The following is a 23,020-nucleotide window of genomic DNA, read 5'->3' as shown; positions in this document are numbered from 1 at the left end:
GACTCCAGACTCGCCCGCGGTCTCCAGCCGGACGAACGCTTTCAGTCGATAGCAAGCATCATTGGCAGCCTTGTAAACTTTCCGACTTCCATGGTAAAAATGTGCCTCAGCCTTCTGGGGCACATAGCTTCATGCACTTACGTAACCAGGCATGCCAGACTTTGGCTTCACACGCTTCAGTCCTGTTTATCAACAGTATATCGACCAGGTTGAGACAGCCTGAGCATGGTGGTCACTGTCCCGGAATTGGTTTTGACTTCCCTCCATTGGTGGCTGGACCCCACGTTGCTGTGCAGCGAGGAACCATTTCACACTCCACAACCCTCCTTGTACCTGACTGCAGATGCATCATCTCTGGGATGGGGTGCCCACCTTGGGGAGCTCCAAACACAGGGCCTGTGGTCCACATCCGATCTGACTCTGCATATCAATGTACGCGAACTGATGGCAGTACGCCTAGCGTGTCAAGCATTTCGCGAGCACCTACGTGGGCATTGTGTGGCAGTCCTCAGAGACAACACCATGGCCATGTTCTACATCAACAAGCATGGGGGAGACTGATCGTCCCCCTTATGCCAGGAGGCCATTTGCCTGTGGGAGTTCTACATAGTCCACTTGATACGTCTGATGGCGTCGTTTCTCTCAGGGGTCCAGAACACTCTGGCAGACCACCTCAGCAGGTCCTTCCAGCCTCGCAAGTGGTTGATTCATCCAGATATCATCCACTCCACCTTCCTGAGGTGGGGGTTTCCACCTTGTGCATCAATCGGAAGTGACAAGTGTTCTGTTGTCTCCAGGGGCACTCTCTAAAAACTGAACCAGGTTAATTCCTGTCAGCAGATCACCACCAGTAATAAAGATGCTGAAAGTCAAATTATGTCTTTGTTACATCTGTGTAACCATATTATGCTCCCATTTACATTGGAGTTGCACTGTACTGGTTGTACCTGGAAGGCAGATTCTTTCCTATTTCCTTGGAAAGACCAGCTGTTCTACACCTTCCTTCCATTCCCTCTGGTCCATAGGGTCCTACTCAAACCGCACAGGGACAAGGCATGCATGATTCTGGTCGCCCCAGCATGGCCCAGGCATTACTGGTACACCACACTCCTGGAGTTGTTGGTAGAGCCTCCGATCACGCTCCCACTGTGGCCAAACCTGATCTCACAGGACCGTGGACGACTCTGTCACCCTGACTTGCAATCGCTCCACCTTACACCGTGGATGCTGCATGGCTAACTCAGTCAGAGTTACTCTGTTCACAATCAGTGCAGCAGGAAACCCTCAACTCAAGCCACGTACCTGGCTAAATGGGGGTGTTTCTCCTGTTGTTGCAAGCAGCGTGGCATGCCCCCGTTGCAGGCCTCGATACTTCTCATCCTAGACTATCTCCTGTCCCTAAAGCAGCAGGACCTGGCGATATCATCTGTCAGGGTGCACCTGGCAGCCATCTCGGCTTTCCATCTAGGAGAACATGCTTCCTCCATCTTCTCCAATCCGATGGTCGTTAGATTTCTGAAGAGTTTAGATCGCCTCTACCCACAAGTGTGACAACCGGTTCTGGCGTGGGGCCTTAACCTGGTCCTCTCTAGGCTAACGGGGCCTCCGTTTGAGCCAATGGTCACCTGTTCACTCCTTTACCTATCTTGGAAGACAGCCTTCCATGTAGCCATCATTTAGCAAAATGTGTATCTGAAATCAGAGCCCTCACGTCGGAGCCGCCGTTTACCGTTTTCCATAAAGACAAGGTACAGCTTCACCCCTACCCTGCCTTTCTCCCCAAGGTGGTATCAACTTTTAATGTGAACCAAGACATTTTCCTCCTGGTCTTTCATCCAAAGCTGTACGCTACGTGTCAGGATCAACGTATGCACTCTCTGTACGTTCGTAGGGCCCTCGCATTCGACCCAGCTCTTCGTTGCAGTGGCTGACTGGATGAAAGACCTGCCAGTCTCCTCGCAACGCATTTCCTCTTGGATCACGGCCTGTATCTGTGCTTGCTACGACTTGGCTGGTGTCCCAACCCCTGGCCTCACCGCTCACTCTGCGAGGACTCAAGCCTCCTCGGCCACTTTCCTGGCTCAGGTTTCAATTCACGAGATCTGTAGAGCTGTAGTTTGGTCATCTGTACATACCTTTGCCGCTCACTACGCATTAGTTCAGCAGTCTTGAGGCGATGCCACATTTGGTTCAGGAGTTCTGCACTCAGCAATGTCTCACTCTGACCCCACTGCCTAGGTAAGGCTTGGGAGTTACCTAATTGGAATCAATATGAGCAAGCACTTGAAAAAGAAAAAACGGTTACTCACCTTTGTAACTGTTGTTCTTCGAGTTGTGTTGCTCATATCCATTCCAAACCCCACTCTCCAGCCGGCAAGAAGGAACTGAGGGGGCGCTGGGTCAGCTGGGGTATATATCCAGTGCCATTAAGGTGCCACTCAGGGGCGTGCACACCTAGCAACTGGGTGTTGCTAGGGTAAAAATTCTCTGACGATCATGCACGCAGCGCGCGCACACCTAATTGGAATGCATATGAGCAACACATCTCAAAGAACAACAATTACAAAGGTGAGTAACCATTTTTTGTACCATGCTCTCCTTATTCATTTTGGACTTTGCTGCTGCATCAGTTTCTCTCCTTCTGCAGCCAAACAAAGCCACCACTTTTGGTACTTTCTAATTCCTCTCTCCTCCTGGGGACTGGTTTACTATCAAAACAATTGAATTTTAAACCTAGAAATTTCCAACCTCCTGTGGGTTCACTGATTCATTACTCCCATCTTAAAATTTTTTTGTTCTTGCCTCTCTCTGCAGGTAGCTGCTGCCAAGCCTTTCCTGTGGTTGGTGTGGAGGGTCTCTCCCCTGGTCCCCTCCCTGACACTCAATCCCCTTCAGATTCACTGCTGGACTACCTGCTTGTCTCTACTGAATTCAGGTTGCCTTTTATATTTTCCCAAAAGGCCTGGTTAATGAGCCACAGATTCCCATTGTTACCCCTGGATTAATTTCCTTTACCTGTGGAAGCAGGCTACACCTGGCACAGGTGTGAGGCTGAGCGGCATACGTCTTAGCGGGTCAGTTCACCCAGTGCCAAATATCACAACTGCTAGAGAATATTTTTTTAAAAAATCAATTATTTTATTTTCCCATTGGTTTGAAAAGAAACATTCTTACTCTACTTCTTCCCATTGCAGTGAGAGTAACCCTGTTCTCTGTCAGGTGGTCGCAGAATGAAGCAGGGTCAGAGTGTAGTGCTGCCAGAGTCCAGGAGGAAGGAAATGTAATAAAGAAGCCTAAGCTATTCCTGTTGTAGTGGAAAGAACAGATCTAATCCATGAGCAGCATCCTCATCAGTGGTTGTCCATGAAAGATATTAGATCCTCTGTCACTTGGAACTGTATATGTAGCCCTGCTCATGGTTCCCTTGGAAAAAATACTCCTTACCTGTAATACTTGTTCTCTGACGATATACATTTCAGTGCTTTACCTTTTTTGTGTGCACTTATATTTTAATCAGCTTTTATTTAGGAGTTCCCTCCTGCTTTTCAAAGGAACTGGCTGTTATAGGAATAAGGGCAACCCATGGCACCAACTGGGAGGGTGCTCAAAATGACTTTACAAAGTTCCTCGGAGACTGAAAACCTTGAAGCTGTTTGTGTTCCAACTTGGTCTCATGCTTGAAAAACAGACCCAAATGTGGAAATCTACTGAGAAGTGTATTTTTAGAGAACAAACATTTCACAAAAATAGCTGTCTTGTTCAATACAACACATTAGCTGTTATGTTATTGCTTGACTTACTGTCCCATGTTTGGGTTTAAATGATTATAGATGAGATTTGCTCAGTTAACAAATTACTTTTTTTTTTTTCTAGCTGATACTGCTATAAATCTCAGCCTGGTATCGGAAACTCAAGATGGGTTCTTTACAACTGGTCCGTTATCAATAATAAAGATTCTGCAGGTCAAATTATGCCTTCCAGGAACAACCAGTACAGTGCAACTCCAATGTAAATGGGAGCATAATATGGTTATACAGATGTAACAAAGACATAATTTGACTTTCAGCATCTTTATTACTGGTGGTGATCTGCTGACAGGAATTATCCTGGTTCAGTTTTTAGAGTCTTGGGTGAGTCTTTGTGGTTGGTAGTATTTAAGACAGACAGACCTTGCAAACTGACCAAATTTAATCTAAAATTACTGAGACACACAAATATGAAACACCAAAGTACTTCTTAAAAAAAAAAACATTTCAGAGAACTGCACATTTCAGAGAACTGCACTTTACACAGGAAAATATTTGTGTTATCTAGCAAAATCACAACAGAAAATACTTGTAATTTCAAATGGTATATAATATTGAGCTGTGCTTCTGGTAAATTAAAATAATCTTTAACTAGATACTAGAAACACCAAGATTAAATGCTGCCTTAATTACTTCCTCCTTTTGTATGATAAATGGTTTTTACAATGACCGTAGACACACACAGTTTTGAGCTTAGGAGCCTGAAATAGCACATTTTTCCTTTAACTGAAATCTCTTAAATGCTTCTCATGGTTCCCTTTGCCATCCAGATGTCTTCTTGGCACAATTTCAGCTACTGGATGTGAGGGTTGTTAGTTAGTCACCACATATTGTACAGTTTGGCCCATGACTCATTCTCACAGCAGTCTCATATTTGTTACCAGTACTATTTTCAGTATAAATACATGCTCTCCCTTGACCTTTATGATGTCAGCTAGTGGCAGAACTAGAATCATGATTGGATATTGTTTCTAAAAGACACCAATTTGTTTCACTAATGAACAAAATGTTAAGTAAACATCTCACTAAGTGAGTGCTTAGTTGTGTTAAAGTTTGCATCTTGGCTTCTTGAAATGTTCCAAACTACTGGTTAACATAGGTAATTCCTAGTTTTAATAAAAAATATGGATGGAACCTGAAAGGTTTCTGATAATTTACATTGAATGCCAGAAATCAGAAAAAGATCCCAAATAAGTACACTAGGGCCTTTTGCCATATGTGTTTTCTTGGTTACAAAATATTTAGTCAAATTAAATCAGTCCCATATCTTTATTGAATATCACTATTTGAATATTGTTCATAGCATCAGAATGAGTTCTGTAATTACGAACTAATCTATTTCATTTTAACAAAAAGAGGAGGGGGGAACAAAGTATTTGGTTTTTAAATTTCATGTTTCAAACTGAAATGGAGTGACACCCTTCTCCCCTTCCACCCCTATTGCGGCTGATTAATTAATTTGTTTTGCTGCAGTACCTATAGCAGAACCAATGCCCGACAACAGAGATTTCACTTCCCTTATGACTACCCCAGTAAGCAACACTTTTAAGCAGACTTAGGAGATGTGTGTGGTGTAGAACAAAAATAACTGTTAAATTAGAGCGAAGGTTGCTCAAGTGAATTTCCTGTCATTAAAAATCAGGGCAGTTGCCAGTTACGGCATAACATGTCAGAGACAGTAGTGGTGAGGGTGATTGAATGGGGAGACACAAATACTAGACAATTCGCAATATTGAAAAAAATTCATTTTAAAACTTAATGCATTTAAAGTATTCATTTCCCTCGATTTTTTTTTCAGAACTGATATCTCATAATAATATTGAAAAGTTTGTCTTCGCAACCAGAGTTGCTTGAAATGTAACTTTCTTCAAAGAAAAAAGCTTAAAATCTCAGTTGCCAGGGCAAACTTTCCACTTGACATAGGTAAGTGAATCTAATTAATGTTAAATATGTTCATGCTAGAACCAATTCCATTTTTGGGAAGTACTTAGTTTTTCTATATGTTTTAATTTTAACATGATCTCAGTCAACATGGATTTGCTTTGAGGACTAGCTGATTGGAAACCGTACACAAGAAACGAAAGAAAAATTCCAGAATGAAAATGGGAATTCCCAAGTTTTTTGCTGGTCTTCAGTTGAGAATTTTTTTTTTTTTTTTTTTCTTTGTAAGCATTTGTGTCCCTAAAGGTTATAAATGAAGCTACTTGTTTTTAAGGTGAACCCTGCTACTCCATCTCAGTGAGCACAAGGAAAATGTTACTAAGTCTGAATCTTTAGTTTGATGCAGGCTGTCTCTAACAATTAGATTTTTGTGGTTCCATATAGAAGATACAGAGATGAACAGAAGCCTTCTGAAATGGCTCCAGTCCTTTTCTTTCTGACTGAACTGAGCAGGGGGTGGCGTAACCTGGACTGTAACTAACTTGCTTGTTTTTTGCGATGTGGGTGCAGATGTGTATTCCATGAGCCTGTGGGTGTTTATGGAGTCTGACATACAGCATAACTATTATTTATCTGTAATTTGAATCCATGACTGACAAAAAATAAGTGGCAAACTATAATATACTGCTTCTGGATGTACCCACATGTGTAGGTACCTTTACTTCCATTTAAAAATGTAACTGTTTAAACAATAAAAAATATTTAAATAGTTAACAGATTAAAGGGCCAGGGCGGCTGGGCTTGGGGCGGCTGAGGCTGCTCTGGCCAGCATCGGGGTTAACGGCTAAGGTGGGTTAATCAGTAAGACTAATTCTTACCAATTAATATTTTACATCCCTACATCCAAGAGGGACTTTTTTTTTGGTAATAGTATTCACATTTTGCTGTAATCCTATGTCAGCAAGACACGACATCAAAGGGAGACTTGTTAGCACTGCAATAGTCAGCATTTTGATTTCATCGCAGTTGCTGCATTTTGTTTTTAATTTCTCTGTACATAAGTGTATCAGAAGAGGATGACACTTGAGTCTGCTGCTCTTGCACATAGCACTTTTGTGGCTCCAGAAGGTGCAGCAGCTGAGTAAAACCAATATCCTTAAAGTTGAAATCCCACTTCTCCTGCTGATGTTGTAGTAGAAGTGCTTAGTGGTGCAATGATACAAGTCTGATCCCAGAGTACAGAGCAGAAACAAGAAGAAAGGAAAGAAGGATAAAAGCAGAAGAGATGCGACTAGCTTGCTAGTACCAGACTTTATTTAATCTTGGACAGACCGTGATTCCCTCTTCTCATATTGTTGGAGAAAAAGATTTGGAGTGCTACAAAGGCAGCTTGTTTTGTCTGTGAAGGAGTGCTTTGCTGCAGTCTTGTGACCCTCCCCACCCTGTAGTAAATGGAACAGTGTTGACTGAGTCTGGAGGGAGCATTGTCCAGCCTTCCTCAACTAGAGGGTAATGCTGAATACAGTGATGCTTTTGAGAAAGATAGAAGAGATAGTGTATGGGTGGAGGTGGGACTGATGGAAAGATAGAATTCAGGGAAGAGAAGAACTGGCGGGACTGTTGGGAGGGTGAGAAAGAGACCCAGGGTATGTCTTCACTACCGGCTGAAGCGGCGGGCAGTGATCGATCCAGCAGGGATCGATTTATCGCATCTAGTCTAGATGCGATAAATTGATCCCCAAGCTCTCTCCCGTCGACTCCTGTACTCCAGCTCGGCGAGAGGCATGAGTAGAGTCAGTGGGGGAGCGGCAGCGGTCAACTCACGGAAGTGAAGACACCATGGTAAGTCGATCTAAGTATATCGACTTCAGCTACGTTATTCATGTCGCTGAAGTTGCATAACTTAGATTGATCCCCCCCCCAGTGTAGACCAGGCCTCAGAATACAAAGCTGGGGAAATCAAGCAGAAAGAACTAACTGAACTGATTCATATTGGTGTTGATTGTGTATGAATTTCTTTTGTTGTCTAGTCAGTGCAATTAGATGTGGTAATTAGTTGGATTCATAGCAAATGAGAACTCTATCACCCTCCCAAAGACATAGAGTAGGAGAGTTGTGCCCCTAGACAGAAATGACATTAAACCTAAATAAGGGGTTTTATAGACTTATAAACATGTTGCTTTTATAATCCTTAATCACTCTATTTGTGAGTAGGTAGCAGCCAGTGTAAGCTTGTTAAATGTAAAAAGTATTTGAAGGAGAAATGTGTTTTGTTCTTATATTTCTATATTGCTGAACATTGTATGTACAGCATGCATTTTACCTGCATAAAATATTGTTTTAGGAAATGTTGAAAGCAGATATGTTGGGGGGGGGGGGGGAGGATTTCATTTTATCTAACTCAGAATTTGTCATTTTATTATGTTTAAGATATCTGAAAATGACAACTTAAACTTTGATTTTAAATGTCACACATTTTACCACCAGTTTTGAAAATAGTGTTAATCAAATCAGAAAATATTTTCAATTTACACATTTTTTATATGCAACTCAAAAACAGTGTTTTTTACTCCACTAATGTTGCAGTTCCTCATATTAATACTTTTTCATTAGTTCAACAGGAAAAAAATAAATATTCTACTCTTGTACTTTTATTCAATATCACACATGATACTATGAATGTAATTGATTTCTTAATCTGTACATTTTTAATTTATATACATGTGAACACCACATTTTATGAAATACATTAATTTCTGTAATCTTAGATTTGATAGCTCAGAAATATTCCCAGTAATATTTAGGCTCTTATCTTAGTACAAATATGTACTTTATTATTATTATTATGGTTGTGAACTGCTACCTAGAATAGATTGGAATTAGTTGAGATTTCAAATATTGCAGAAATATGTAAATATTTATGATCATTCCTGATAACATCATAGAATGCAGTAGAACATACATTTTGTTAAAATGTACATGCTATCATATATTCAGATGTATAACAGATTTGTTTGGTCCATTTTCCTATTCATTTGGTATTTTAACCATTTCTAGTCTGTACAAGTTTTTGACCACTACTTTAAACAGGTTGGTAGGTAGGTAAATTAGTGAAAGTGTGTGTGTGTGTGTGTGTGTGTGTAATTAATCGTAGTTGGTAATTTAGGCCTTGATCCTGCAACCACAAAGAAGTACCTTTAGTCACTTGTGTAGTCTCTGAGATGAACAGGAGTACCAGCCTACAAAGTTGATTACTTGCATATATTTGAAGTATAAAGCGTCTCAGGCTCCAGTAGGGTTGCCATCCCTCCAGGATTGTCCTGGAGACTGCAGGAATTAAAGATTAGCCTTTAATTAAATGTTATGTTATGTGACGAAACCTCCAGGAATACGTCTAGCCACAACTGGTAACCCCTAGGCTCCAGTCTTTCAAGATGATTTGTGCAAGCAGACCCATACAAAATCTCAGAAGAATTTAAAATGTCTGACTATAAAATGCTGAGTTTTACTGAATTTTAATTTTTTCCTAGGGCCATGTGGTTATGATATTCAGGTTCCATAATGCCTCCTGCCATGACAGACATCCTTGACATCTGGGCAGTGGATTCACAGATAGGAGCTGATGGTTTAATCTCTGTGGACTTCCTGCTCCCAACTGGAACCTACATCAACCTGGATGTGCCTCGAGATGCCACCATATGCCATATTAAACAGGTAAATTAGTGATTGGCTTGCTATTTTAAATGAACTCCATTGCTGATTTTGTTAAGAAGTACTTTATATATAAAATGTTATTTACAAGTCTTCAAGTAAGCTTTTAGAAGCTTGTTCCTATCTATGAAACCAAGGTGCAACTTTAAAAAGTGAATAAAATGTAAACTGGTGTGATATTTTACTTAGACTGTAGACCGCATGAAACAATAGTTCCAAGAAGTGTGAACTGCTCCCATTCGTCTCATCAAGTCTTACCTCTGAAACTTAATGGTGACAATTTAAATGTCAGCATTGACTATTTCACTGCTGATTATTTTAGCTCAGAACTAGCTGTGCTCATCTCGCAATCCCTAAATTCTTCCTCTGCCTTCTCAGGGACTAAAAACCGCAACTACCCCTTAATCATCAGCAAGAACCTTAGCTTCTCTGTGTGACAAATCTATGATGAAATTATACATTGTCTCCCCCACCCACCCGCCCCCAAAAAATCTACATTGAAGATTGAAAGGGTGAGAACATTGCAAAATGAATTAAATTAAATATTCAAATAAATAACACATGGGCTATTATCCTGAATATATTATTTTAATATTTAACTCAAAATGGAGGTTTTTTTAAAATTTAGAAATCCTGCAAGTTTCATTTAGTCTGCTCTAGCAGCATGGGGGCCAGTGTACTCCCAGTTATACCTCCATACATCTGGAGTTACACCATTGACTTCAGTGGAGTAACTCAAGATATACATTGGTGTGACTGAGAACAGAATTTGTCTCCTGGATCCTTGCACAGATTTTAGTTTAGGTTCTCTGTGGCATGCATCATGTTTTGACTCTGAAGGTTTAAAGTACTTCTGTTAATGTTATTTAATTAATAAAACATTTTTCATTTTGCATATATTTTGGAGGCACACATGGAGTGTGCAGTGTAGAAACTCTGAGTTAGATCTCTAAGGTGAGCATGTCTAGCTGTGGCTTTGGAAAATGAAACAATGCATTTAGGTGTGTATAGCGGTTGGTTCAGCAACGCATATGTATTGTGAATATAACTTTCTTTAAGAGATACAGCTAAATTTAGAAAAATCACACATCTCATATTTTTAGCTGTTGTTGAAAGTTGCATCTAAGATTACTGTAAGCAAAATAGGTTAAAGAAAATATTTTCCATTTTTCTCAATTTTTCAGGCATTAACAGCACTTTATACCCATATTCAGTTTCCTCTGTAGTAACTCAGTTTGCTATTTGTGTGTGACACAGAAACAAGAGACATTCATTTTAAACATAGGTAGATATGATTGTAAAACCACAACTTTTCTGGTGGACTCAAAGGAAGGTGTAATGTCTGATAGTATTTTAACTATGTTTTTTTTTAGTTGACAATATTTCCATTTAGAGAGACAAGGTGGGTGAGATAGTACCTTTCATTGGACCAACTCTGTAAGCTCAAAAGCTTGTCTTTTTCACCAACAGAAGTTGGTCCAATGAAAAATATTATCTCACTCACCTTTTCTCTCTAATATTCTGGGGCCCTCATGGCTACAACAACACTACATACAATATTTCCATTTGACAGTGTTCTTTTCATCTAAGGTCCCTGGGTTCCAGTATGTTGATTGACAGTAGTAGTAATTTCTGGAGGGTTGTTAGAAGTGCCTTATTTGGGGCATCATTGTAAAGAGAGTGAAAGCTTTGATTATTAAACGTGTTAAATGCTTTTTTCCTGTAATGAACTTGGAACATCCTTGCTCGTGTGTTCTAGAAACAGCTGGTTTCGATGTTCCTATAATGTTTGTACCAAAAAGGGCTTTTACCTTTTCCTCCCCCAAGTCTTTAATTACTTTGGGATGTATTACTGTATTTTTATTTTTCAAAAGACTGGTGTAAACAGTCCATCCAGCAAATGAATGTCTTGAATAATTGTAAAAGGAGGAATAGAATAAAGTCTGGTTCCCAACATTCCTAGTTATTTTGTTCTTTAACTTGAAGTAATGAGGCTGATCTGCTTTTGTTTAAGGAGTAATAGATTGAATGCATGGTAGGGAAGTATGTACAAAAACAGTCTTCTGCATTAAACTTGAAGGTCATAAAACTGACTTGTAAGAGACCTCTTTGCTGATATCCAAGCATAGGTACTGTACTGTGCTTTTATAAAGTATTAAAAAAATACTAGGCGGGATTCCAGATTTATTTTGTACCATGGATTTGAAGTTCATAGAATATTCTAACTTCTAACCTAAGTTTGGTGCCATATTTTGCCTGTTGAGGCGTAGCGTATCTAAGTCCTCTAGCTCAGTAGAAGACTTCTTTAAAAGAGGGGCTAACAGGCCTAAACCTTACCCATACATTGGTTTTATGTTTCTTTCTTAGAGCTTTCAGTATCAGTCCTTTTAAAGCAGGGCTGATAATGACCCACATCCTCAGCTGGAAGATCCACAAAGAAACTCAAGGTGCTATGTTCGTTGTCATCACGAATGCACAAATGAACCTATTCCTTTAGCTCTACTGTCTGTCTTTTATTATTTCTTTTATTTATTGAGGACCATACAGATGTAGGAGAAGTTGTTTCTCTGAGGAGGTTACGGCCTAGTTATCTGGTCTGCTTTTGCTTGGAGTCAGACTATTAAAATGGTTGTAAACGTTCCTTGGGCATAAGGATAGTGATCATGAAAAAGGCATTAAAAAGCTTTTAACTTGAGATACTCAGTGAGCCTTTATCCAGTAAAATAGAGGGGGTCCCTAATCTCCATGTGTCCTAGGGCATACCTAGTGTTCAGATTAGATTGTACTTGTACAAATTACAGATTACAAATTTCAAGTGCTTATGATTTCTGGAGTGGAAAGAAACATCTCACCTTACTTCATTTAAGTTCTATTTTTCAGTCAAAATCTTCACGATTGCCATGGACTTCATTCCTAAATGATGACACAGTCTGAAACTTTCAGTGGGCTTCTCAATCTACAATAGAATGCCTCTGTTCCCTTCCTGTTCTCCTCCCTCCTCCATCTTGCCTCAGAGCTTAAAATAAGGGGACTCTTTAGCTGCTTGGGGCACCCTATCTTGCTTGTCTTGGCTAATGAGAGACAAAAAGGCAGTGAGAGACAGAAAGGCATCCTTTAAAAAGTGGAAGTTAAATCCTAGTGAGGGAACTAGAAAGGAGCATAAACTCTGGCAAATGAAGTGTAAAAATATAATTAGGAAGGCCAAAAAAGAATTTGAAGAACAGCTCCAAAGAATCAAAAAGTAATAGCAAAATTTTTTTAAGAACATCAGAAGCAGGAAGTCTGCTAAATAATCAGTGAGGCCACTGGACGAGCGAGTTGCTAAAGGAGCACTCAGTGATGCTTAGGCCATTGGAGAGAAACTAAATTAATTCTTTGCATCAGTCTTCATGGCTGAGGCTATGAGAGAGATTCCCCAAACTGAACCATTCTTTTTAGGTGACGGATCTGAGGAACTGTCCCAGATTGAGGTGTCATTAGAGGAATTTTTGGAACAAATTGATAAATTAAACAGGAATAAGTCACCAGGACCAGATGGTATTCACGCAAGAATTCTGAAGGAACTCAAATGTGAAATTTGCTAAACTACTAACTGTAGTTTGTAACCTATCATTTAAATCAGCTTCTGTACCAAATGACTGGAGGATAGCTAATTTTTAAAAAGAGCTCTAGAGGTGATCCTGGCAATTACAGGCCAGTAAACCTGACTTCAGTACTGGACAAACTGGTGGAAACTATAGTAAAGAACAAAATTGTCAGGCTCATAGATGAACATAATTTGTTGGGGAAGTGTGAACAGTTCTTTGAGGCGGTCAACAAGCATGTGGACAAGGGAGTTCCAGTGGATATAATGTGCTTAGATTTTCAGAAAGCCTTTGACAAGGTCTCTCACCACTTCTTAAGCAAAGTAAGTTGTCATGGGATAAGAGGGAAAGTCCTCTCATGGATTGGTAACTGGTTAAAAGATAGGAAGCAAAGAGTAGGAATAAATGGTCGGGTTTCAGGATGGAGAGAGGTAAATAGTGGTGTCCCCCATAGGTTTGTACTAGGACCAGTCCTAATCAACATACTCATAAATGATCTGGAAAAAGGGGTAAATAGTGAGGTGGCAAAATTTGCAGATGATACAAAACTACTCAAGATGGTTAAGTCCCAAGCAGGCTGTGAAGAGCTACAAAAAGATATCACAAAACTGGGTTACTAGGCAACAGAATGGCAGATGAAATTCAGTGTTGATAAATGCAAAGTAATAAATATTGGAAAACATAATCCCAACTATACATATAAAATTATGGGGTCTAAATTAGCTGTTACCACCCAAGAAAGAGATCTTGGAGTCATTGTGGATAGTTCTCTGAAAACATCCACTCAATGTGCAGCGGCAGTCTAAAAAGTGAACAGAATGTTGGGAATCATTAAGAAAGGGATAAATGATGATAAAATATCATATTGCCTCTTTATAAATCCATGGTACGCCTACATCTTGAATACTAAGTGCAAATATGGTCACCCCATTTCAAAAAAGATGTATTGGAATTGGAAAAGGTTCAGAAAAGGGCAACAAAAATGATTAGGAGTATGGAACAGCTGCCATATGAGGAGAGATGAATAAGACTGGGACTTTTCAGCCTGGAAAAGAGACAGCCAAAGGGGGGGATATGATAGAGGTCTAAAATCATGACTGTGTGGAGAAAGTAAATAAGGAAGTGTTATTTACTCCTCCTCATAACACAAGAACTAGGAGTCACCAAATGAAATTAGTAGGCAGCAGGTTTAAAATAAAAGAAAGTATGTTGTCCCATAACGCACAGTCAATCTGTGGAACTGCTTATTAAAGGAGGTTGTGAAGGCCAAGATTATAATAGGGTTCAAAAAAGAACTAGATAAGTTCATGGAGGATAGGTACATCAATGGCTATTAGCCAGGATGGGCCGGAATGGTGTCCCTAGCCTCTGTTTGCCAGAAGCTGGGAATGTCCGACGGGGGATGGATCACTTGACGATTGCCTGTTCTGTTCATTCCCTCTGGAGCACCTGGCATTGGCCGCTGTCGGAAAACAGGATACTGGGCCAGATGGACCTTTGGTCTGATTCTGTAGGGCCATTCTTTTGTTCTTATATTCTTATGTTAAAACGGGGGGCCCAGATAATTTCCATCCGAGAATATTAAAGGAACTGGCACATGAAATTGCAATCCCAGTAACAAGGATTTTTAATGGATCTGTAACTTTGAGGGTCAGAACCTATGACTGGAGAAGTGCTAATATAGTTCCTAGTTTTAAGTAAGGGAAAAAAGTCATCAGGGAACCTACAGGCCTGTTAGTTTGACCTTAATTATATCATAGAATCATAGGACTGGAAGGGATCTCGAGAGGTCATGACTGGACTAAGTATTATCTGGACCATTCCTGACAGGTGTTTGGAGATTTTTAAGAGCAGGTTAGACAATGATGGAGATTCCACCACCTTCCTAGGCAATTTGTTCCAGTGCTTAACAACCCTCAGGTCTTGCAAAGTCTAGTTAAGGATGTAGAGGTGAATGGTAATTGGGATAAAACACAACATGGTACAAAAGGTAGATCATGCCAGATCAACCTTCTTTTTATATTCTTTGAGAAGATAACTCATTTTTAGACTAAAGAAATGCAGTAGATCTGATCTACCTGAATTTCAGTGAGGCATTTGATACCATTCACATGGAAAATTATTAGTTAAATTGGAGAGGATAGGAATTAATATGAGAATTGAAAGGTGGATAAGGAACGAGTTAAAGGGGAGACTATAACAGGTCATACTGAAAGGTGAACTGTCAGGCTGGAGGGAGTTTACTAGTGGAATACCTCAGGGATTGGTCTTGGGTCCAATCTTATTTAACATTATTACTGACCTTGGCTCAAAAAGTGGAAGTATGCTAATAAAATTTACAGATGACACAAAGTTGGGAGGAATTGCCAATATGGAGAAGGACCAGAATATCATACGAGGTGATCTGGACACCCTTGAGTAATAGAAATGAGATAAAATTTAATAATTTCATAGTGCAAAGTTGAAGGGACTAACAAGAATTTTTGCTCTAAGCTGGGGACCTATCAGTTGGAAGTGACAGATCTGGGTATATTGGTTGAACACAGGATGACTGTGAGCCACCAATGTGATGCGACTATGAAAAAAGGCATCAGGTGAGGTATTTCCAGTAGAGACAGAAGTGTTACTACTATTATACAAGTACTGGTGATATCTCATCTGGAATACTGCATGCAATTCTGGTCTCCCTTATTTAAGATGAATTTCAACAGGAACAGGTTTAGAGAAATGCTACTAGTATGATCCAAGAAATGGTAAACCTGCCTTATGAGGAGACTCGTAAAGAGTTTGCCTTGTTTAGCCTAACCAAAAAAAGGCTGAGGAGAGGGATGATTGCTCTCTGTAAATAAATCAAGAGGGATAAATACCAAGGAGGGAGAGGATTTATTTGACATGCTCCTATTTGGGGTCAGGAAGGAATTTTTTCCTGGGTCAGAGACCCTGTTTGTTTGTTTACCTTCCTCTGCAGCTGGGGCGCGAGTCACTTGCAGGTTTAAAGTAGTGTAAATGGTGGATTCTCTGTAACTTGAAGTGTTTAAACTATGATTTGAGGACTCCAGTAATTCAGTCTGAGGTTAGGAGTCTATTACAAGAGTGGGTAGGTGAGGTTATGTGGCTTTCAATGTGCAGGAGATCAGACTAGATGATCATGCATGTCCCTTCCCTTTTAGAGAAGGGGTAATTGAGCCCCAGAGCCCTTAGTTCTTCACTGCCCTGCACCATGTGTAGTCATTTACACGTGTACAGATCAGAATGAAGGCGGCATACATCCACATTGCACTGATGTACATGACTGCACAAAATACAGGACGATCAAGAATTGGGGCCATAGAGATGCAGGCAGTCTGTGGCATTGCTGGGAATTGAATCAAATCTATGGAATCCCTGTCTGCTGCCCATCTCTCTGGACAATGTGTAGACAATAAAATGATGCAAGAAGATAGTGGTTTTTAACTGTAATACATAAAAAAAGAGAAAACTTCAGATTTGTGAATCCATGGATCAGTGACCCTAAAATAGTCTGTGTTTAGAAATTGTGGGAATTGTTTTGCCAGGAGAACTTTAGGAGCTTTAAGAAATTGAAGAAAATTCTAAAGTAGTTCATCTGACGGTTGGAAACTGGATATGTATTGAAGTTTTGTTTTCACTCAGGCCCTGTTTAATTTTCATATATATCAGTAAAATCATGAATGGATATTTTTGTTCATTTCTAAATTTTTAATGAAATTTTCTTAAATTTCTTTTAGTTTTAATATACTATCTCTCCCTCCCACTCCCGCACCTCCCATTGTCCCTTTCGGCTGCTAATTCTGTGCTCATATTTTGAGCACATAACTCAAGGTTCCTCCTTCATAAATCAAGCCCCGACTATTTAATTTACGTCTGAGACTTGCAGCCATCAAATTCAAATATATTCATTTAAGGCTTCATTTTGTAAAGTATCCCTCTCCTATCTGGCCCTTTGAATAAAGCATTAATTGTATAATATTAAACACCTCTCTTAATTCAATTTTGAGAGAGGATAGTCTTCGTAATAAGTAATTATGAAGCCAACTGAAAGAGGCCTGCTGTAAATATTTGATGTGCAAAAAATATACACTTTAAAGTCTTTTTGTAATTGGATTTATTTTTTGTCTGTGCATGCTTGACAAATATGAAGAACATTTACAAATTTATGTTGATTAAACAGATGTGGCATTGTATGTGCCAAGAGCACTCCTGTTTTGTTTCATATCAACTTGAAATGTTTCATAAAATGCACTGAAAGTAACATTTTTGTGGCTTTTCTTAAAGTATAAAAAGTTGAATCATTTTGGTGCTGTTTTCCATATGAAAAACTCAGCCTCTAGGGCTGATAAACATAAAGATGGAAATTCAGTATTGGAAAAGTAAAGAGCAACTTCCGTATAGCCAAAAGAATCATGCAAGCATTTTACAATGGAAACTTGAGTGGAGATTCTTAATTCCAGTCTCAAAAAGTGTTAGTGGAATATAATCAAACATTGCAGAGCATAACAGTTGAAGACTTGCAAAACATACCTTTTGTTTCTAGCAACACAGAATTGGATGTCTTTCAAACCCAGCTTGCTTTACTGTAAATAAACAATAGCCCTGTTTTATTCAAATTAGATGCATGGACTGACTTGGTCATCGAGTGAGACAGTTCAGTTGATCTTGATTTAACGTGCATTTCTCCAAAGGTGGAGTAGGTACCCAGAGAATGACCGGCAAAATGTTTATTTGAAGCAACATTTCTTGCGTACCTCTGGCCTTAATTGGTATCAGGCGTCATTTCAGGGGGCTAGAGGTGCACGTATCACCTGTTAAAAATAACCTGAAACTAAATATATAAATTAAAATTTAAAAAAGTAAATAAAATAAAATAAAAACTTTCTACCTGAATGCTTAATTTTTATATTGTGAAGGCTGTCCACAATGAGAGGCTAGAAACATCCTTTACTACAGAAGCAAACTAGCTGAGATTAGTATTGATATTTTACAGGTCTCAAAAATCAAGGGAATCCCAGTTGCAAACTTCAGAGCTCCAAAGATCATCGTTTTATTTTTCCCTCAGGCTGGTAGAGTCATAGAAATGGTATGATCAGCTTCCACTGGAGATCCTTATATTACTGTATAAAAAATCACCTGCTAAGTAAAGTAGGAATTTTAATTTGCTCCAGAGGGAGGCTTTGACCACAGAGAGGGCCAGATCTGTAGGCAAAGTGGGGAATTAAAAGTTCAGGATAAAAGGGGAAGATTTTCAAGACTTTGGCAGAGATGTAAAGAAACCCAAGTCCCCCTAAAAAGGAGGGGAAAATCCCATGCCTATAGTCTAAATAGGCTAGGTGGGTCAGAGGAGTGCTAATGAAACAATGAAGCCTTTTCACTTCTAATTCAATGGTTTAAATAGAGTATATGTCAGCAGTGATCTGTGGGCTCCTAAACTGTCATTGGGTTGTTGTAACTGTATGAAACAGAGTGGTTTTCTCAAACCATTCCTTAGTGAACAAGTGACCACAGCACAGCCAGCACCCTTGTTGGCATTCATCAGCAAGTCAGAGGCCAATAATTGAATAACCATGAAGACTGAACTATTTTTTTAATCTGCAGAGTTGGTCCTTCCAGACCATGGCTGCAGCACACAGAGAAGGTGATATAGGGACATCTGCAGTGCAGGTACCTTGCTTTTGAGAGGGAAATCCTCTGTTCAAAGAACGGTCAGAATCTCACCCACCCACTCCTGTATCAGACCTGTGTCTGAGCCATTGAAGTCCTCAAATCATGGTTTAAAGACTTCAAGGTGCAGAGAATCTTCGAGCAAGTGACCCGTGCCCCACGCTGCAGAGGAAGGCGAAAACCTCCCAGGGCTTCTGCCAATCTACCCTGGAGGAAAATTCCTTCCCAGCCCCAAATATGGTGATCAGCTAGACCCTGAGCATGTGGGCAAGACTCACCAGCCAGACACCCAGGAAAGAATTCTCTGTAGTAACTCAGATCCTATCACAAGCCACTGGGCATATTTACCGCTAGTAGTCAAAGACAAATTAATTGCCAAAATTAGGTTATCTCATTATACCATCCCCTCAATAAACTTATCAAGGTTAGTCTTGATGCCAGATATGTCTTTTGCCCCCACTACTCACCTTGGAAGGCTGTTCCAGAACTTCATTCCTCTGATGGTTAGAAACCTTTATCAAGTCTAAACTTCCTGATGGTCAGTGTATATCCATTTGTTGTTGTGTCCACATTGGTACTGAGCTTAAATAATTCTTCTCCCTCCCTGGTATTTATTCCTCTGATATATTTATAGAGAGCAATCATATCTCCCCTCAGCCTTCTTTTGGTTAGGCTAAACAAGCCAAGCTCTTTGAGTCTCCTTTCATATGACAGGTTTTTCATTCCTTGGATCATCCTAGTAGCCCTTCTCTGAACCTGTTCTAGTTTGAATTCATCCTTCTTAAACATGGGAGACCAGAACTGCACACAGTATTCCAGATGAGGTCTCACCAATGCCTTGTATAACGGTACTAACACTTCCTTGTCTGTACTGGAAATACCTTGCCTGGTGCATCCCAAGACTGCATTAGCTTTTTTAACAGCCATATCACATTAGCATCTCATAGTCATTCTGTGATCAACCAATACTCGGAGGTCCTTCTTCCTCCTCTGTTACTTCCAACTGATGCCTCCCCAGCTTAGAACAATAATTCTTGGTGTTAAATCCCTAAATGCATGACCTTGCACTTTTCACTATTACATTTCATCCTATTACTATTACTCCAGTTTACAAGGTTATCCAGATCTTCCTGTATGATATCCCGGTCCTTCTCTGTATTGGCAATACCTCCCAGTTTTGTGTCATCCACAAACGTTGTTAGCACATTCCCACTTTTTGTGCCGAGGTTAGTAGTAGAAAGATTAAATAAGATTGGTCCCCTAACTGATCCCTGAGGAACTCCACTAGTAACTTCCCTTCAGCCTGACAATTCACCTTTCAGTATGACCCGTTGTAGTCTCCCCTTTAACCAGTTCCTTATCCACCTTTCAATTTTCATATTGATCCCCATCTTTTCCAATTTAGCTAATAATTCCCCATCTGGAACTGTATCAAATGCCTTACTGAAATAGAGGTAAATTAGATCCACTGCATTTCCTTTGTCTAAAAAATCTGTTACCTTCTCAAAGAAGGAATCAGGTTGGTTTGGCACGATCTCCCTTTTGTAAAACCATGTTGTATTTTGTCCCAATTACCATTGACCTCAATGTCCTTGACGACTATTTCCTTCAAAAATTTTTTCCAAGACCTTGCATACTATAGATGTCAAGCTGACAGGTCTGTAGATGCATAGATCACTTTTTTCCCCTTTCATAAAACAAGACATTCTGTACATATTAAAATAATTTCATATGCAGTTGTTCTTTTATTTTAGAATAAATGACATCTTCGCTAATAATTGAATACTTAAATGAAAAGGAGAATAAATTTTACATTACAATCAAATAAATGTAAGGTGGAAACCCTAGAAAATAAGAAGAGTGCTAACGTGCCAATATTAAAAAAGGACAGGTGGGATGATCCAGGTAACAATGAACTGATTAGCCTGACTTTATTTCTGAATGAAATAATGGAAAAATCCATATGTCATTAAGCTGATAAAGAATTAAAGGATAGGAATATAATGTCAACGTGGTTTTACGGAAAACAGTTCTCATCAAGCATCTTATTTTGTTCTTTGAGATTACAAATTGGTTTTACAAAATATGATTGTGTAGATACAATATATTTAGACATTTTTGTAAAGTGTTTGACTTAGTACCTCACAACGTTTTGATTAAAAACTAGCATGAATAATATGATATCAATAGAGCATATATTAATTAGGTTAAGTGGCTGAGTGACAGATCTCAAAAAGTAGTCATCCGTGGGGGTGTCATCATCGAATGGGGGCGTTCTGAGGGAGGTGCCATAGGGATCTGAATGAGGCCTAGTGCTATTAAACGGTTTTATCAATGATCTAGAAGTAAATACTGCGGATAAAATGTGCAGATGACACACAGATTGGTGAAGCGATAAATAGCGATGGGGCCAGGGCAATCATACAGAGTGATCTGGGTCGCTTGGTAATGTGGGCTTATTCAAATAAAATGCATTTTAATACAGCCAAATGCAAAATTGTACATTTAGGAAAAAGGAATGCAGGCCATATCTGTAGAATGGGGGAACTGTTCCTTGGAAAGCACTGACTCTGAAAAGAATGAGATCATTTGAATGTATAAACAAGAGTAGTGAGTTAGCAGTAGGGAGTTCGTTTTACCTCTTTATATGGCACTGGTGAGGCCTATTTGGGAATACCATATTTGCTTCCTATTTTTAAAAGGATATTGAAAAATTAGAAAAGATGGAGTATAGGGCCCAAAATGTTTTGAGAACTAGAGAAAACGCCAGTGAGATACTTAGAGTTGACAATCTGGTAAATTAATCAAAATAGATTGAGATGTGATTTGATTAGTGCATAAATACTTTCACGGTGAGAAAATGCAGATAACAAAAGTGTTCTTTAGTTTAGTGAGCAAAAGCATCACAAGAACCGATGGCTGAAAGCTGAATCCAGACAACATAAAAACAGAAATAAAGCACAGATTTTTAACAGTGAACTTACTTGTGCATTTGAACAAACTACCAAGGGAATTGTTGGGATCCTGTATCTCTTGATGTTTTCTTATCAAGACTGACTGCCTTTCTGGAAGATATGCTTTAACCAAGTTATTAAGGCTCAACACAGAGGTGATATTGCGTGAAATTTTAAAGGCCTGTGATATACAGGTGGTTAGACTAGATGATTTAATGGTCTCTTCTGGCCTTAAAATCTATAGAAAAACTGGCTCTGCTCAACAGAAGCACTTTGAAAGTTCTATGTTTAGCCGAAGATTTAAAATACCTTTGAGATCACACTCTTTTGTTCTTTAGTTCTTGTTCCAAAAAAGCTTTAGGAAAGCTAGGGTATAAAACTTTATACACAAGACCTGAACAGTAGCTAAAGAGACAGAACTCCTTTTCTGTCAGTGATTTCAGCTTTCCTGTTACGATGCTTATATTGATGCAATTTAGGAAAGTGTAAAAATGAAAGTTGCTTTTAAAAAAATCTTAAAGAATGTCAGTGAAATATTAACTAGTTTTCTATGTTGAAATGAGTAGGGGCAGTGTAACTCAGTGTCGGGGGCCTGATTCTGAAGTTATGTGCACTTGTGTAAATTAGCAGTAACTCCGGTGGTATTCAGCTGGAGAAAAAAACAATGGAAGATTAAAATTGGGCTTATCTTCCATGCCGACCCTTATGAATAGTGGGTTACCTGCAAAAGACTATTGTATTGTCCTCTACATTTTTCTTTGAAACCCACTTGTGTCATGGTGCCTACAAATGTAACAGTGGCTAGGCAGCTGGAGTCCTGTGACCATTGCTTATCCTACTGATTCTAATAGTCTCATAGTTACCTTGTGCTCCCCACCAGTTTGTCATAGCAATCTACAGTACAACCTCAGAGATACAAACACCTCAGGAATGGAGGTTGTTCATAACTCTGAAATGTTTGGAATTCCAAACAAAATGTTCTGGTTGTTGTTTCATAAGTTTACAGCTGAACATTGACTTAATACAGTTTTGAAATGTTACCATTGTGATGGGTTCAGTCACAGAGACCCCCTTAGGACTGTCATCTAGACTCCTTCCTAGTCTGGACCCAATCCTTTCCCCTGGTACAGACCTTGTTAGTTCCAGCAGGCGTCTTAGGTGAAAAGCAGGAGATTTCACATGACTCGGACTCTTCTGTTCTGTTCCACCCCCTTTGATATCTTTGGCACAAGGTGGGGATCTTTTGTCTCTTTGGGTTCCCACCTCTTCTTCTTCTTCTTCTAAATGGAAAAGCACTAGGTTTAAGATGGATTCCAGTACCAGGTGACATGGACACATGTCCTGTAAGACCCCAAGCCACCATTCTTCCTGGACTGACTCACAGGAACACAGGAAGGCTTGCAAGTAA

At 39.5% G+C, this 23,020-nt stretch overlaps 2 protein-coding genes across 8 annotated transcripts in view; one reads left to right on the top strand and one right to left on the bottom strand.

The window, feature by feature from the left end:
- PIK3CB (phosphatidylinositol-4,5-bisphosphate 3-kinase catalytic subunit beta) overlaps positions 1–23,020 on the top strand; it is a 223,008-nt gene that overhangs the window by 100,916 nt on the left and 99,072 nt on the right. For 4 of the 5 annotated variants that reach the window (XM_050964001.1, XM_050964000.1, XM_050963998.1 and 1 more), the window contains one exon: positions 9,218–9,401. In XM_050964001.1, the coding sequence (XP_050819958.1) occupies positions 9,249–9,401 (153 nt within the window). In that variant the 5' untranslated portion in view covers positions 9,218–9,248. Of the gene's footprint in view, positions 1–5,636; positions 5,730–9,217; positions 9,402–23,020 lie in introns of those variants that run through there. The other variant, XM_050964002.1, reaches the window with a different exon arrangement.
- Positions 1–23,020, bottom strand: part of LOC127056370 (uncharacterized) — a 116,175-nt gene that overhangs the window by 91,522 nt on the left and 1,633 nt on the right. The window lies entirely within an intron of this gene.

The sequence above is a fragment of the Gopherus flavomarginatus genome, chromosome 8 (assembly GCF_025201925.1).
Source record: "Gopherus flavomarginatus isolate rGopFla2 chromosome 8, rGopFla2.mat.asm, whole genome shotgun sequence".
Taxonomy (NCBI): domain Eukaryota; kingdom Metazoa; phylum Chordata; order Testudines; family Testudinidae; genus Gopherus; species Gopherus flavomarginatus.
The sequence above is the reverse complement of the archived record's forward strand: the minus strand, read 5'-3'. Positions and strand labels throughout refer to the sequence as shown.